Source organism: Solea senegalensis, linkage group LG13 (assembly GCF_019176455.1).
Source record: "Solea senegalensis isolate Sse05_10M linkage group LG13, IFAPA_SoseM_1, whole genome shotgun sequence".
NCBI lineage: Eukaryota > Metazoa > Chordata > Actinopteri > Pleuronectiformes > Soleidae > Solea > Solea senegalensis.
The window spans coordinates 20,282,860-20,299,771 of record NC_058033.1 but is presented as its reverse complement, the minus strand read 5'-3'; the positions used below and the strand labels follow the sequence as shown (position 1 = coordinate 20,299,771).

The window sequence follows — 16,912 nt, the reverse complement described above, 5'->3', positions numbered from 1 at the left end:
GAGTTTACTACACTACAGTATTGTCACAGGAAGCATAGAGAAGATGTGATGTTGCATGTTCTTGAGACACTGTCTCTCTCGTCACACTGCCCAGTTCCCCCGAACACACACACACACACACACACACCAGTTCCTGTCTTTAGATACACAGGAAGTTGTGGAGGTAGGGCTCATTCAAGCAAAATGCAGAAACTGATGATTTAGTCGAGGAAAGTGCAGCGAGCGAGCGAGTGAGTGACAGTGCCGTCGGGGAGTGAGAAGTCATGTCTTGGCGCTTTCTCTTCTGTGTGATAGATAAGGAAGTTAGTTTAGCTCCGGTGCCAAACCGCGTGAAAGGATGCTTCTACAAAATGGCTAGTTGACAGGCTTTTGGACCAACATAGGTACTTTCAAGCTTATTCGTCTGAGAGATAGTGACGTTGGACCCGGCGTTTCTTCGTCCATCACTCCGTCCCATGCCTCTCTCTGCCCGCCGTCATGTTTCCTCTGTGCTGTTGCTCGAGTACCCGACTGTGGTGCAGAGCAGCGTCATGCTCTACTACAAGTTCACCCGCTGTCCCCATGTCGTCCTCGACCAGTTCGTCTGCATCGCCCAGGAGGACTACTGGCGCATCCTCAACCATGTGGAGAAGAACATGCACAAGGTGGAGGAGGAGGGAGAGATCGTGATGGTGAAGGAGCACCGCGAGCTCGACCGCAGCGGCACCAGGAAGGGACACATTGTCATCAAGGTCAGTGGCTTATGGAGTTGGACAAGTGTTTAATCCAGGGCTCAGCCTCTGCTACCTGTTCAAGAACATACTCTAACGGAGATAGGACGTGAAAGGACGTAAGGAAGGGGTTAATATCCAAGGTTAAGCTGAAGTTTGATTCCATTACTGTACATTAAAATGTCTTGTATTGATTTGATTCCTACTTCCCTATGAGTTGACGAAGCGTTCACCTACACCGTCTTCTAAAAATCAATCAGTAGAGCTCTTCTCGGTTCTTTTTGTGATAGTCAGATAGCGGCACGCGATCCGTGTTTGCCCGAGCGGAGCGTTTACTTGTACACTACAATGCAGTGCGCTCCAAGGCCCTTTGATTCCTCCTCCCGATCCTCTCGAGGCGGCCAGGTATTGATTAGATAATGGGCCTGAATGATTTTTTTGGCTGCCACGCAGAGGAAGGCTGCTGGCTCCAAACATCCAGTGGAGATGAGTCAATTCGCGCCAGTGTTAACATTTCCGCTTCTGTTTTTAAGCTTTGTGCTTTTCGTGTGTCTGGCAAAAGTGGACGTCTTTCTAGTTTCTGTTCCTTGAACGAGTTGTTCCCAAAAACAACCTCTGATCTGGTAACACTAACAATTTCACTGAAAACAGAACTGTATGTCTGCGATTTGTTCAAGAGTTAAAGATTAAAGATTAAAGATTAAACTGATTAACTGCGACAAAATATTGTGAAATATGTGTGTGTGTCTTTTATTGATGGGTGACTGGCACATCAGATCAATAACCACGTCTTTATTCTATATTTTATATCCTTGTCACTTGATTTATGTTGACATGTGTCATGTGTTGAACATACAGTATGTGTGTACTTGTAAGATTATGTTTGCCCTTGTGTCACTTCTCCCACGTGCGTTTGTGCTACATATGTTTTTGTGTCTTAACAGTGTGTGTGTGTGTGTGTGTGTTTTACACCCTAGGGAACCCCGGAGCGTCTGATCATGCACCTGGTGGAGGAGCCGTCCGTGGTTGACCCCACGTACATCGAAGACTTCCTGCTCACCTACAGGACCTTCGTGTCCAATCCCATGGAGGTCGGCAAGAAGCTGCTGGAGTGGTTCCAGGTGGACACTCTTCGGGACACGGTCAGTGTGTGTCTGTGTTTTAAACTAAGAAAGGGGAGGACACTTCATTACTTCTACTGTTACTCCTTATGGGCCATATGTGCCTCACGAACACTCCTTATGTCCTGTGTCCACGCATGTTAATGAAAATGCATGTTGTTGAGAAGGTCACACACACAGATCGATGCAAGTTCAGCCAACTCAGCTTTACTCCTCTAAACTCTGCGGCAGTTTTTGTCCCCGCCCGACACTCCCCATCGTCCACAACTGCTTAAATCTAAGATTTAGTCGACTGTCATTCAGGCTCGTAATATTAAACCCGCGTATAATCCGAGGAAGTGACCGAACATGGAAAGAGAGAAAGAAAAACAAAGAAGCGACAAGAGAGGACATTGATCGACTCTCTGTGTTGCTGCACTGACCTTTTATTTATTATTTATTTATCCTTTATTTAGCCAGGAAGGTCCCATTGAGATACAAGATCTCTTCGTCTCGGGGGTCCTGGTCAAGATAGCAGCACACATTTTTTACAGAAACAAAACAATGTCAGATATAAGACAGAATATAACAGGGAAATAGTTAAAGAAGATTTTTCCTGTCTCTATTGTGGGTCAATATTGACCTTTTCTCTTAACAGGTAACCAGAATAGTGCTGCTGTGGGTCAACAACCACTTCAATGACTTTGAGGGCGACACGGCCATGACGCGGTTCTTGGAGGACTTTGAGAAGAAGCTCGAAACAACAGTGAGTTCAGACTTCCGACTCTTTTCCCACCGGCTTTGCCACACGAGGACACTGAAGCTGATTTAAAACACAATCGCTGTTTTCCCATCTTTCCTTCGCTCTTCAGAAAATGAAGGGCCATTTGCGGCTGCTGAACATAGCGTGCGCCGCCAAGGCCAAGTGGCGACAGATCACTCTGCAGAAGGCGTCCCGGGAATCGGCGCTCTTCTTCAGTGTTCAGGGCGGCAGCGAGCGAGGCTTCGGCGTCTTCGTGGAGTCGGTGGAGGAAGGGAGCAAAGCTGCGGAGGCCGGACTCAAGCGGGGCGATCAGGTGAGATAACGTCACCCAACTGTGTGAAACACTATCATTTGATTTGTTTGTCTATTATATGGTTAGAATGAGAAGAGCTTTGGATTCAACCACTTTTTTAGATGAATGTTGTGTGTCGAAGGAGTCGGGGTAGTGGGTAAGGTGTGTGCTAGGACAGAAGATGCTCTTGGAAGAGCTGGGTTTCCAAGATCTTCTTGAAGATCCACAGGGACTTCCCGGTTCTGGTTCTGGATTGTCTTGTGTGCCAGATGACAAATATACAGTGTTTTGATGCTTCAGTGGTCACTAATAAAAACAACTCATTGTGTGGACCTTTGGAGAACTAACTAAAGGTTGTTGTTGTTTAAAAAAAAAAAAAAATTGCAACAGCAAGACAGACAGTATTTAGGAAATGGAAAAAGGAACCAGATACAGAAATGGGAGGTCCTTAAAAGAGGCCTGCTTCATCTACAAGATACAGGAAAGAAAGAAAAAAAAACACTCTATCACTATATCAACCAGATGTTGTAACTTAATTTGTTTCTGTGTCTGTGTTTCTAAATTTATATTGCCTCATGCTGGCCTTATGATTGGCTGGTGACATCTCAGAACGGAGGGATTATAGTCTGATTATTGCTTTGTTGTGTTATTTAAAGAGAGAAAACACACATTGGTTTTGTTTTGCAGAGTGTGTACATGATGCACACAGAATACAAATGATTTACTGCAGATTTCAGCGGAGGATAATCTGGAAAGTTACATCGTTCTTGTTTCAGATCATGGAGATCAACGGTCAGAACTTTGAAAACATTTCTATCTCGAAAGCTGTCGACATCCTGAGAACCAACACGCATCTCTCTCTCACAGTGAAAACCAACATCTTTGGTGAGTGAACTCAGCGTGTTTGTACTCATCATTCCAGACGATAGCCAACCCGCCTCCTTTGTTTCCCCTCTCTGCAGTCTTCAAAGAGCTCCTCAGCAGGATCATTCATGAGAAGAAGAACGGCGGCCCGCACATTCCCAAGATCCAGGAGAAAAAAGGCAACCGCTTCTCCATCCCGGACCTTCCTGGAGACATGGAGTTCTCCACGGACCACAAGAGCACCAGGAAGATGAAGGCCAACACCGTGTCAGGAGGACGCAACAAGATCAGGAAGATGCTGGAGAAGACCCGCTTCAGTATTCTGCCTCCAAAGCCGTTCAGGTAGGAGGATTCGTGTTATTATGAGCGACTGGCAAACCTCGACTTGTACAAAATGACTTAAACCAGACATGAAATAGTGTGTCATGAAAACGGCTTTAAAGCAAGTTGGATTGGACCGGATCTCTCCGCTCTCTCTGCTGCAGTAAGCGATGACCACTTACAGTGAAATCTACACTTCTTGCATCCCAAAGAAACAAAATTGCTTCACAGAATCTAACTATGAATATGCAGGACCACCGTGTTTCAATATGGTTGCAGGAGCATAATGAAAAAAAAAAAATCTAATTTCCTTTTGAAATTTCCTTACCACCGGTCGTCTGTGACGCAGTCTTTCATTTCTTCTTTCAAATTATTTGGATGACGTTATCCTGTTAAGTTTCAGTTAAATCCCAAACATTTAGAAGGATTTATCATCGTCATCATCCATAACCCACCGTCACATGCTGATACTGATTTCATCTCATCATTTCATGCCTCTCCAGGCCTCATTAAACTCCATACTGTGTCGGCGCTGAAGAGAGAAGATGCTGTTCTCACCTTGTCAATTACTGAGCCAACTCACACACACTTTCATGCATGTATATCCATGTCTCCACGCTTTCCCTACAATCTACACTCCATCAGCTTTCAGCGCTGCACTCATTATGTCCACAATGCCACACCGTTGGCACGGGAAATGATTGTGTTCTGTCTCATAATGCGGCGCGAGCACACGCCCGCCCGCCCGCCCGCTATCACAGAGCCATTGATCCGAGCTCTCTCCACCGCTTTCTATTTATCCACCAAACAAGGGGCTTTCATTGCTTTCTCTCTTTTGCTCGTTGGCGCCATTAAATCCACTCTTTGATTCAAAGGAACTGATGGCTGATTAAAGGGAGCGGAGATGAGACGGCTGATTTCGGTCAATTGGGATTCAGCCTTGTCTGTAGAAGGAAGATTCGAGGGGAGAGGAAGTGCTGTAGAATGGTGTGTGTGTGTGTGTGTGTGTGGTACAGGCCGAAACAGAGGACAGTATTATTGTGAGGACACTTTTTAAATCTAGCAAAAGCTGCCCAGTAAAATTAGACAAATAATATTGTTTAATATTTAAAGATTCAGGTGCTTTTTCCCTGGCTGACACAGTGCTCCCCTTTTAGACGTAAGATTTTATACGACAAGGACACGCTGACAATAAACAAGTCATTTTTCTGCCAAATGGAGCTGTCGGGGCCCTGTGCATCCACTATAACACGCTCCATATTGACTCACCCGAGTGATTTACTTTGTGCAGATTACAAAGCAATAGACAGAGAGCTTAGCCTCTCGCTTTCCGTGTGATTTAGCGAGTTGGCGATATAAAAAAATGTTCATTTTCATTCATTTACATGTTTGTAAAGACTCATCTGTCACGGTTATTAAGAGAAGGGACTTTAAGACAGGTGCAGCACTCGGGGAGGATCATGCGCGACAATAACGTAAAGCTGAAAGCAGCATTGTTTTGAAGTGTGTTCCTTTTCTACATCAGGCGTCCACTTTAAGAGGGCGATGTGATAAAGCTGCCTGTCACAGAGAAGGGTGAAGAAGAAGAAGAAGGGTATGAAGCGATTGCTGCAGAACTCACAGCTTAGTTAGACATTTAATCGCGGGCGGAGAGACTAACTGATCGGACACCGAGTCACAGGTTCAAAAGTAGAAGTTTTATCTATCAACTCTTTTTAAAGTGGCTCCTTGTGACTATTTGACATTTGTTTGTGCCGTTGCAAACGTGTGAGAGAAAACGAGTGACGCTGAATCTTCAGCCGAGCTTTTTTTGCTTCTGTGTTTTGTTTTTTTTGTCTTTTGGTTTCTTTTTTTCTTTTCAATGTTTTTCTCTCTCCTGTTTGTCTCCGCTGCTTCAGGGGCCTGTTTGGGTAAGACCTTTTTCTGTGACCGACTCGCCTCCCTCCCGACGACTATATTCAACATCCATCTGTTCACAACACACGTAACACACTCACCCTCTTATCTGCAACACGGATAGAACGAGGACCAACTTTGTAGCTTCAAATGTGTTCCTCCTGCTCCTCAGTCATAGTCAGACTGCGTAAATAAAAAAGGGCTTTTAGAAGGTTATTTCTAATGTATAAATATTAATTATCATTAACATTGCTATTTTTTGGCTGTGATTATTTGATTTGCTGGCACTTCCATTGTTTAAAAGTTACTAAAAACCTTGCGCTCATCATTATAAAACATCTAGTTTGTCTCTTTTAATCGTTGTGTCCACCCTACGCTATTCTTCACTTGCCTGCGTCTGTTTTTTGGTTCATTTTTTCCTACATTTTCGCCATCACAGCAATTACACAGTTTTCTCCAGCAGCAGCAGACAGCTGTGTTAGTGGTTGAAGCCTTGAATTACTGCACCTGGCTCAGAGGCTGCAATTAGGGCTGGATGATATGGGCTTTCTGTCTCCGACACTCCACTACACAGACCGTGACTTAATATCCCCATAATTTATATATTAAATATATAATATGTAACATTCCTACATTAAAATGACGAGACTAATGATATAGATATATATTTTGTGGTGTCGTCTACTTCCATGAGCAAAAACCTTTCCAAAACACTTAAAACCCATGGAAATTTGTATTTCTAAGGATTCATCGTAGTCACCTGCTTTATCCATCCTTTGCTGCTTCTTGATATTTGATCGAGAGACCCGTGTCCAAGATAAATCACATACTGTGTGAAATCACCTTCTGATTAAAGATCATTTTGCTTGCTTTACCTGTTTTGTTACGTTTATATTTGAGTTTTTGATTTGATTCAAATGGTTCTAAAAGAAAAACTCTGCAGTATTTGTTAGATGAAATCCTGTTACAGCTTCCACAATGGTGTAAGAGAGAGGGTTTTCATCTGTGGACAGCCACATTAATCATTTGAAGGAGGGCCATTCACTATCGCTCTGAAGGTCGGTCTCTAAAGAGTTGCCATTTCCACCACGTGTTGCCACAGTCATTCTGATGAGACCTCTAATATAAGACTTTAAGCTCAGGGTCCAGGTACAAAAATGCAACAACAGAGTTTTATTCACAAAATCAACACGGATACTAACTACAAAGTCAGTGAGGGAAATCTGAATGAGCTCAGATACTCGTGACTCATTGCTTCTTTTTCCATCTGTGATCTGCTGTTTTCAGTGTCTGTGTGTGTGTGTATGCCAGTGTCGTCAGTGTGTATCTGTGAATCTGTGAGTTGTGTTGTGTTTGTGTCTCTTTTCTGCGAATGCTTCCTATCAGTTCCATTCATGAAGCCGCCCTGTGGAGCTGTGTCACCGCTGCATATGAAAAAAAGACCAATATCGTGATACTGATAATAACATTGCTGTTCTGCAAGAGTAGACATTTTCGTTGTAGTCTCCTGATTTTTGATTCTTCATGGGCTTATGAGTCGTGATTTTAATATGTTCTCATACGCTCACTAGACAAAAAAAATGTCTACTGCTGCAAAATAATAATCTTAAAAGTTCATTTCAGAGAATGGATTAAATCTAATGGATCTTTATTTTGTCCTTCTCCACTCCCGCTGTCCTCCTTAGTGACGGCGGCATGGGTCAGTCTCAAGACGACAGCATCGTGGGCACCAAGCAGTGTCGACACAGCGTGGCCATCATGCCCATCCCTGGCAACCTGTCGTCCAGCAGCCCCGACCTGCTGCAGCCGGCCACCAGCGTCCTCGACTTCTCCAACCCTGCAGGTGAGATCAATAATCCTCCTGCATGCATTTGTTGGTCGTTTGTTCATCTTTTTTTTTGTTGACCTAATATGTTAGAAAGAACTGACTTTTGCAGAGTTGAAATCCTAAAAAGCACCCACGACATCACATTAACTGCATTAAACGACTGAAAGTACAGTTTTCAAACAAAAAAACATTCAATAAACAGGAGTTCAGCATTCAGTATTTCTTTTTTATTATTTAACCTTTATTTAACCAGATAAAAGACCCCATTGAGATCAAGACCTCATTCACAAGGGTGACCTGGTCATGAAAGGCAGCAGCACACGTCATAGTTAATAAAAACAGGCGGATAACGACTACAAGACAAACATTGGAATATAAAAGTGCAAGTAAATAGACAAATAAAGGGTATTTATTATCAATTTCGGTCCGAACACAGACGAGGGCAGAAAATGTAATTCGAACTAAAACTTTGAGACTAATGAATGCATATGCACTCAATAATAGAAAATACAGGGTTGAGCACTTCTTTTCTGAAGCGGTTAGATTTTTTTGTCTCTGGTGGAGCAGCTTGCAGAGTGAAGGGCTTCAGATATTATTCAGTACTGAGAAACTGTACGGAAAACGTCATCCTCCTTAATCACATAAATATATCAGCCATGTAAGAAGTTAAGTGTTTGTATGCTCTCATACTATCACTCTCCCTTCTCAAAAATGCAGCAAACGCCACAAAAAAACTCTGTTGCACTCAATTAAAGCGAGAAATTGTACGTTTCATAGGCGAGAAACACTCAAAGCACACAGACCCCGGAGTTTTTGTCTTTAAAGAAATTCAAAATATGCAGATATTACTGGTATATTGCTGGTTTGTTTCTCATCATGGTTTAAAAAAATAAATAAAAAAAAAAGGCGTATTTTACTTTTTGTTCCAAAGTGCCACAAAGCTGCTACACAATTGTGAGGGTCAGAAAAGAGTGCATGTGTGCGCCTGTGTGTGTGTGTGCAATAATTGGGCTTGAAAGATTGTGTTGGAGGACAACAAGAAGAGAGAAAGTGGAAAGGTGAATGAGAGGGAGAGAGTGAATATGGTCCTGATTTATTCCACCCGCCATTTGTCATCGAGACACACGCACATACATCTATTCTTCTGAGGACGCTGCCTTTCTTTCCTTGTTTATGGACCTATACATCACACGCAGCGGTGTTATATTAACAAACAAACAACCGGGGCCTAATTAATCAGCCAAGTTCCCTTTATTATTCTGTCCTCCAATTACTTTTAAATAGTAGAAGATAGAACACGGTGTTCAAACGCTGCCACCTGTAATTACATCAGAGTGTCCTCATAAGCATGTGTGAGCAAAATGGCTGTTTTATTATTATTATTTTGAAGTTGTGATGCATCACTTCTGTTTATGAATTGCTCTTGGGTTGAGTTCATGTTCTATTAAGGTCATTTAGATCATGATTTATTCACCTTTTTCGCGCGGTAACGTGAGAGTTTGTTATGCGTCATGTTGGCAAAGTGGAAAACAGTCGGCTCACTGCAGCGAAGCCAAACTCGGTCATTATTTCTCTTTTCCCTCCTCGACCACATTCTAGTCATTTTCTCTCTCTCTCTCTCTCTTTCTTTCCTTCAGTGATTTTAAACAGATGCTTTCGTTTCGAGTCGATTTGATGAGTCACACTCGCCTCTCGTGTCTCAGGGACAGATTAAGTCTGCATTAGAAAACTGAACTCCACGGGTCCTCCCTCCCTCCCTCCCTCTCTCTGCTCTTCTGTCATGGTGTTCCCCAGCTTTACCGCTTGTCTTCTTGTATACCTCCCACACTCTCAATATTCACTGTGTTTTATATTTCCTCTCATCTGCTTGCCAAGCCCTGGGACTGTACTGTGAGTATAAATACTTTTCAGTGCCACTGTTTGATTGTTCTTCCAACACTTTCTTTGTTCTTCATTGATTCGAGTGTGTTTTTTTTTACCGCATCCTTTGAGCTCTGTGTTTTGGCCTTGCACTGTGTTTATACTTCTTTCGTTTGTGTGTGTGTTGTCCATTGTGTGATTTCCACAGTGATTTTTTTCTTCTTTTCCCAATGAAAACTTCAATAGTCTTGGCTTTTATTTTATTTGAACCCTGACGATTAACCTCCGACTACTCCGTGGCACTCTCCTCTGAGCACTTGCAGCCCCCCTGCCCTTCTCTTCTCCTCTCTGGATGCTTTCACTTGTGATTTATGTTCTCCAACTGTGTGATGGAGTGACTGGGAAGAGCTTTGGCAAACACTGGGAAAGAGCGAGAGGCGGCGGAGGCTTCGCTGTAGTTTGCTGTGTTTGCAAAAAAAAAAAAAAGACTGCATAGTTTTCATCCCTGTATAGAAATCCTCCTTGGCTCCGTTCCATCGATAAATCCTCCCATGTGAATGTGAATGAAACCTGATTAAAGATGGTAACTGATTGGATGTTGGGGCTCAGGTGGCGGTCGGCAGCAGTTGTCCTCCTGTGTGGGGTCAGGTCGCGGCTTGTCCTGAGGATTAAACCGGATATGATAACCCGGCTATTTAGCTGAGAGCTTTCCACACTTGAATCACAAATCACAGCTAATGAGACACAAAGTATTAAGCTTCCACTCAGCCTTCCCTTCCCTTCCCTCACCACCGCGCTGCACATAAACAAAGAGCAGCAACATGGAATGCAATGCATACACAGAAAGATGCAGTTTTTTTCTGTGTTTCAAAGGAACAAGCTCACAGTCTGAAATCTGAAGCATGGAATCAATGTCCACTGTGCTGCAGGAACTACTAACTGCACAATAGAAAAGCTGAGGAAAAAACAGTCACTTCATAACGTAGATAAGATGCTGCGATGCTTGATTTCAGAATTAATTCAAATCTTGTGTATAAAAGTCCTTGCTCCCATCATGATGTAACTTGTGGTTGTGATTTTTTCCCAAGGAAATCATAAAGATTTTGAATTCTCTGTCACTGTGGATGATTTAGATCAGTGGTTCTCAAACTAGCTGAGAAAATACTGAGCTCTCGAAGCATCGCCATCATCGTTTAAAATACAGTGGCGTAAATATGCCGAGCAAAAGGCAGATTTATCCCCAATAAGACCATTTGCTCCCTCATCATCCTCCTCTTCCTCACATAATTATACTTCACATACTGCTGTAGTGAAATTAGATGAAGATGGCGTGAGAGGTAAGGTGACTCTTGTTATTATTACTATTATTATTTAATTTATTATAATTCTCTTGTATATATAAATTCCTCATCTCCACTCCCATCAAATACAGAAGAACTGTATATCGGATTTTCTTCCAAGTACCAATAGAGGAATCTTGTGTACCATTAGTGGTACATGTACCACAGTTTGAGAACCATGAGTTTACACTAGATAATTCAGCACGTGATGACGCCGATCAGCTCAATCATCCGATATACTGGACCAAGGTCAGGCTGTCTGAAACTAAACCGGACGTTAATCCTGTATGTGCTTTATGTGAAAGCTAATCCCAGTCTAAAGCATTTAAAGCAAACATTGACCTCCTCTCCACCTGTCCTTGACCTCTCACCCTGAAACATCTCTCTCTTTAACTCCTGGAGAGAGCTGGAAGTGTCCAAAAAACAAACTTTTATCTCTTCTCCTCTCCTCCTTGTCTTCCCATCGGATCGTTAAAAGCAAATTACAAACACGCACACACTGACATTGCAGAGCTGCTCTTAAACGAGCAGGTGTGATTGATCATGAGCATTTTACTCTAACCATGTTGCTCTTGGCTCAGCCTTCAGCCGTGTGTGTGTGTGTGTGTGTGTTGTGCTGCTGAGGCACGACTGAACAAACCACGCACAAAACAAACACGCACGCATATTGCAGTTTTCATCTGCTTCATCTGCTCTGTTAGACTCCCTCTCTCCCTCTCTCCCTCTCTCCCTCTCTCCCTCTGACACCGTGCAGTGTTCATAAGTCATTGTTCTAAAGCTCTTTAGCTGCTCGGGGCTAATGGGCTTGTCCTCAGACCCACACAGTGATCACAGTGAAGTCACTCAGGGGAAACATGTTGCTATTTAACAACACACGTTGTGGCCATCATTGTGGTCACATATGCATATACTGTATAGACACACACACACACACACACATTGATTGTCATCTTAACCCCATTAAACAATGATATAGTGCGCTGAGAAATTATTTATTGCCGGGGAGCTTGCCGTTTTATTGTTTTTATGAATTATTCATATTTGCATTCAGAGCTTTTAAGTGGCACGTTACATAATACACTTAATTCAATTATTTAGCTTTGAAGAAAACGTGCGTGTTGATTTCTGAATACTGAAATCACTCTTGGTTTGTAGTTTTTATTTCATTCAGTAATAGTAAAGGTTACATTAAGTTAATTTCTGGTCTCTGTCATGTTTTTAACGTGTGTGTTGATTTCTGAAGACTGCAATGTGCATGTTTAATGTGATGAACGACCCTTAAATGTCAGTGATCAAGGCATGCCAGTTGTTTTTCATGCACAGTCTGTGTGACTTTATGCATATGTACGTCCTACTGTTTGTGACACTCTTAATAAAACGGCATGAAAACACATAATAACATTCTTAGGTTGCAGTTTGCAGGAAAGAAGTACACAGAAATACTTTGATAAAGATTGACTTGGTATACTGTACAAGGAAATGCATTGTAATTTGGTTAAACAGTACAATTATTTAGTTTCATTTTGGTTAAACTGACCTAAAAGCTCTCGAAGAATAAAAACGTGATGAAGATCAAATAAGGAAATCATAACTTAATGGGTTTTTTCACATTATTCCAACAATGTGTGATATTGCTTTAAGAGAGCTTTTTTATTGTGTCACAAACTTGATTTCACAGAGTTATATGTGCATATTTCTTGGGCCTTCTCAGACTAAAAGCATATCAACCTGTCTCTCCTCACTCAGACATCCCCGACCAGGTGATTCGTGTGTTCAAGGCCGACCAGCAGAGCTGCTACATCATCATCAGTAAGGACACGACGGCCAAGGACGTAGTCACCCACACCGTCAACGAGTTCGGCCTCATCGCCGCACCCGAGACTTACTCGCTGTGCGAGGTGTCCGTCAGCCCCGAGGGCGTCATAAAGCAGCGGCGCCTGCCCGACCAGCTCTCCAAACTGGCCGATCGAATCCAGCTCAACGGCAGGTAAAGAAGCCGGAGAATTACACCGAAAGAATCTCAAGATGAACCTCAAATAACAGCATTTAATGGAGAAAGTGAATTCACTTAGTCTAGCTACAATGCAGATAATAAATTATTATTATTATAAATCATTCCCTGAGTAAATTACTCCTGGCTTGAGGTTGTGAGGACCAGAAGCTCTTCTCAGAACCGCGATCCCTCTTCACTTAAGTCGTAGATGAAGCGGTGCCGAGCAGCAGTTGCAGTTGCTCCACGGAGCAGACTCTGAAGCTGCCGTTTTATCCCTTTTAAAAACCTAAAACATGCGTTTATATTTAAGCGTGTGAAGCTGGTAAAGCGCCGCCGTGACATGTTAAAGGACGCCATCTGTTTTCACTTTGCTGTGGACACAATGAAACCGTTTCAGCATCACTTACATGGACTCGTTTTAGTCCTCTCAGTGATGATGTGTTTAATTTGTTGCAGCGGTTTGTGTGTGTGTGTGTGTGTGTGTGTGTGTGTGGCACATCACACTGTCTTCTGGGTGCCAGACACATTCTCTTTTAAGATGAAAGTTAGCTGAACATGAAGGATAATTGGGCGACGGGCTTGGAGTCAGCTTTAAAATGACTTCATCAGTTTTCCGCGGTTCTCCCCCTCCCCCTCTCTCTCTCTCTCTCTCTCGTGCTCTCTCCCTCCTTCTCTCCTTGCCTCCCCGTGTCCCCTCGTCAGTCCCTTTCCAACTAGGTTAGCATAAATATTTCATCCTCTGTCGGGGGTGGAGCCCTCAGCAGACAGCATGGTACTCCTGGAATTATTCATACACTCACATTGACATGCAGACACAGTCACTTCCCTCTACATACGTGTCCAGGCAGCACCAAACCGTGTATTCTAGAACTAACATGCACCCAGTTAACATCGATAATGCTGGTGCGAGTCAAATTACTGCAGCTTGTATATTTTTAACTGGACCCAAAACTTGCCAAACTGGCTCTGCACATGCTCCACTGTTCCGATCCCCAGGCTTGGACTCAAATATAATGGAAGACGCCAGTACACAGTAGAACAGACAACATGGCGGTGGGATGGCACGTGGTTATTGTACCACCTCGATGTTGTTTTGAAGTGTAACGTAATAGGTCGCGTCGTGGACACGCTTCGCTCTATAAATCAATTTCCCACTCGTGCTTCTATACTGGGACAAGGACAGTCGTCCACACTGAAAGGGTCGAGTTACTGTGGAAGGAAACGTAACTAACTCTCCTTGTGTTTGGGATGAAGAAATCTGAGAATTCTGCCTGCTCTCTGAGAGGAAAATAGAGGTTTAACTGTTGACCCATGAGCAGGGAACATCACACAAAATAAGTATCTGTCTTTACTTTGTTGACGTTGTGTACACGCTGGCAGTATTATTACATTATTCACACACAGGATGTGCTGTATTTAGTGTGTGTGCAGCAGTGTTTGTGTTTATTAGAAGCAGTTGACAGATACGTGTTTACTGAGACTCTCTCTCTCTCTAAAAGCAGGACAGGCCCCGCCTCCTTCACTCTGCCATAGTGCATATAGTGTATGGAAGATCCGCAGCTCAGCACACACACACACACACACACAAACCACCAGTGGCTATTTGGAATGGCTTGGTTCCAGTCACTTTGCTTCGCCTGAATCTACTTAGCACTACTTTGTCCATCATTAATTTCATCTCCTCTCTCCTTCCCTCTGTGCTCCACTCCTCTTCCCTTTGTCTTGTTTCCTCCCCTCTTCTCTCTCATGTGGACACCTCCCCTCGTGTCATCTTTGCACGAGAGCTTCCTCTTTTATCTTTGTCGGCGTTTTTTTTATCAGCACTCACGATTTCTCTGAAAGTGCTTAAATGTAAAATATCAACATGTGTCGTGTAAGTGCAGCCAGTTATGTCTTTAGTTCTGCTTATGGGCTCTATAAATATTGATTAGTGAAATATCAAGGTCTTGTGGCTGAGAAATAAAGGGTAGATTCACACCATGCGCATTAGATTTCTAAACGTACCATATAATGAGGTAAAATAGATTATAATCTGCTGGAAACTCAAGCTAAAAAACAAATAGTTTCCCCTGTCATTCATGTATCGGTCATCTTTGTTGCTTCCTCTCCTCTTATACTCTTATTCTCTCTTACAGCCTGTGTAGCTCAACATAAAAAATGGCTGTAATCTGTCAGTACCATCAGAGTTTGCTTTCCCTTTCCTGAAAGTAATCTTAAATTTGAGACACACACACGCACACAAACACACTTCTCTGCCTCTGCCGTTTTTATTAAAGCGTCTGAGGATACTGCAGATCGAGTTCACGTTGAAGCTCCAAAAACACTCTTAGAATTACAGGAGTTATATACGAATGATGTCACATCAATTATGGTAAAGGGAAGTTGTGGATTATTGAATAATTTATGCATTAAAAGACCTCGTAATGATCGGAAATTGCACAATTCCACATCTAATTCTCTCTCCCTCTATGCCTCAGGTACTACCTGAAGAACAACATGGAGACGGAGACGCTGTGCTCGGACGAGGACGCACAGGACCTTCTCAGGGAGAGTCAGATCTCTTTGCTGCAGCTCAGCACCATGGAGGTGGCAGCGCAGCTCTCCATGAGAGACTTTGAGCTCTTCAGGAACATCGAGTCCACAGAGTAAGTGGTCGTTTATTCATCAACGTCAATTTAAATACAAAGCGTTATCTTATTCTCTGTCGTCGTGGCTTCCAGATACGTGGACGACTTATTCAAGCTGGACTCGTCGGTGGGGAGCGGCAATCTGAAGCAGTTTGAGGAGGTGATCAACCAGGAGACCTTCTGGGTCGCCACGGAGATCCTGAAGGAGCCGAATGCCCTGAAGAGGATGAAGACCATCAAGCACTTCATTAAGATCGCCCTGCACTGCAGAGAGTGCAAGAACTTCAACTCCATGTTCGCTATAATCAGGTGAGTGCTGTGTGTTTATGTGTGTAGAGCTGCAACTAACGATTATTTCCATAATCGATTAATCTGTCGATTAGTTAATCGTTTGGTCCATAAATTATCAGAAAACCTCAAAAAATGTTGATCGGTGTTTGTTAAACTTGGAAATGATGATGCTCTCAAATGTCTTGTTTTGTCCACTAACTAAAATGATTCACTTTGTTCTCCAGAGCAAAGAAATGAAGAAAATACTCTCGTTTAAGAAGCTTAAACAATCGGAAGTCTTGTTTTAATCTTCAAACCGATGAATCGATTATCAATATAGTTGTAGTAATTGTTTAATAATCGATTCAACGATGAATTGTTTCAGCTCTATGTGTGTGATGTAAGGAGTAGATGCTGGCGATGACAGTCAGCCTTTATTCCATGTCCCATGACGGCTCTTGTGCCAAATGAGCTTTGGCTTCCCACCTCCTCCTTCCCCACATTCTCTGGAGAATCGAGCCTTACCACCAGCCGCACCCTCACCCTCACCCACACCCACACCCACACCGACTCCCTCCTGTTTGCTCCCTGAATGAGCCTCAAATGTCCCAAACCATACACACTCTGCTCCTGCAGCCTTTCATCATTAAAAAAAAGAAGACTCCCATAGCAACACTTACTGTTTGTTGCTGGTTATTTCCTCCAGGCCTCTTTTGTTTGCCTTAACTCTGAGATGTGATCTCTGCATGTGTTCATCATCTGTGTCTGTATCATTTTAATAAGACACAATAAGAAGCTTATTTATGTATGACAAGACACAAAAAGGAACATTTACACACTTCATTGCCATTGTGCCTTGTTTATATATTAAAAAAAAATGACATTCGACGACAGGGCCGCTCTATTCCCTCAGCTTTTTTGGATCGAATGCGGCATATACTGTATTTAAATAAAAATAACATGCACATATTCCTTTCCTATGAAGACATGTGGGTGTGGCGGTGTGAAAACGGGTAATAAAACAGTTGATGAGGGGGCGGGGATATGA

The 16,912-nt window shown here is 42.9% G+C and overlaps 1 protein-coding gene across 10 annotated transcripts in view; it reads left to right on the top strand.

The window, feature by feature from the left end:
* Window positions 1-16,912, top strand: part of rapgef6 (Rap guanine nucleotide exchange factor (GEF) 6) — a 103,518-nt gene that overhangs the window by 72,299 nt on the left and 14,307 nt on the right. For 7 of the 10 annotated variants that reach the window (XM_044042990.1, XM_044042988.1, XM_044042994.1 and 4 more), the window contains 11 exons: window positions 579-731; window positions 1,688-1,852; window positions 2,469-2,576; window positions 2,683-2,886; window positions 3,642-3,750; window positions 3,828-4,071; window positions 7,632-7,789; window positions 9,650-9,664; window positions 12,721-12,961; window positions 15,445-15,612; window positions 15,688-15,903. In XM_044042990.1, coding sequence (XP_043898925.1) covers window positions 579-731; window positions 1,688-1,852; window positions 2,469-2,576; window positions 2,683-2,886; window positions 3,642-3,750; window positions 3,828-4,071; window positions 7,632-7,789; window positions 9,650-9,664; window positions 12,721-12,961; window positions 15,445-15,612; window positions 15,688-15,903 — 1,781 coding nt within the window. The remainder of the gene's footprint in view (window positions 1-578; window positions 732-1,687; window positions 1,853-2,468; window positions 2,577-2,682; window positions 2,887-3,641; window positions 3,751-3,827; window positions 4,072-7,631; window positions 7,790-9,649; window positions 9,665-12,720; window positions 12,962-15,444; window positions 15,613-15,687; window positions 15,904-16,912) is intronic. The other 3 variants (XM_044042993.1, XM_044042989.1, XM_044042985.1) reach the window with 1 other exon arrangement.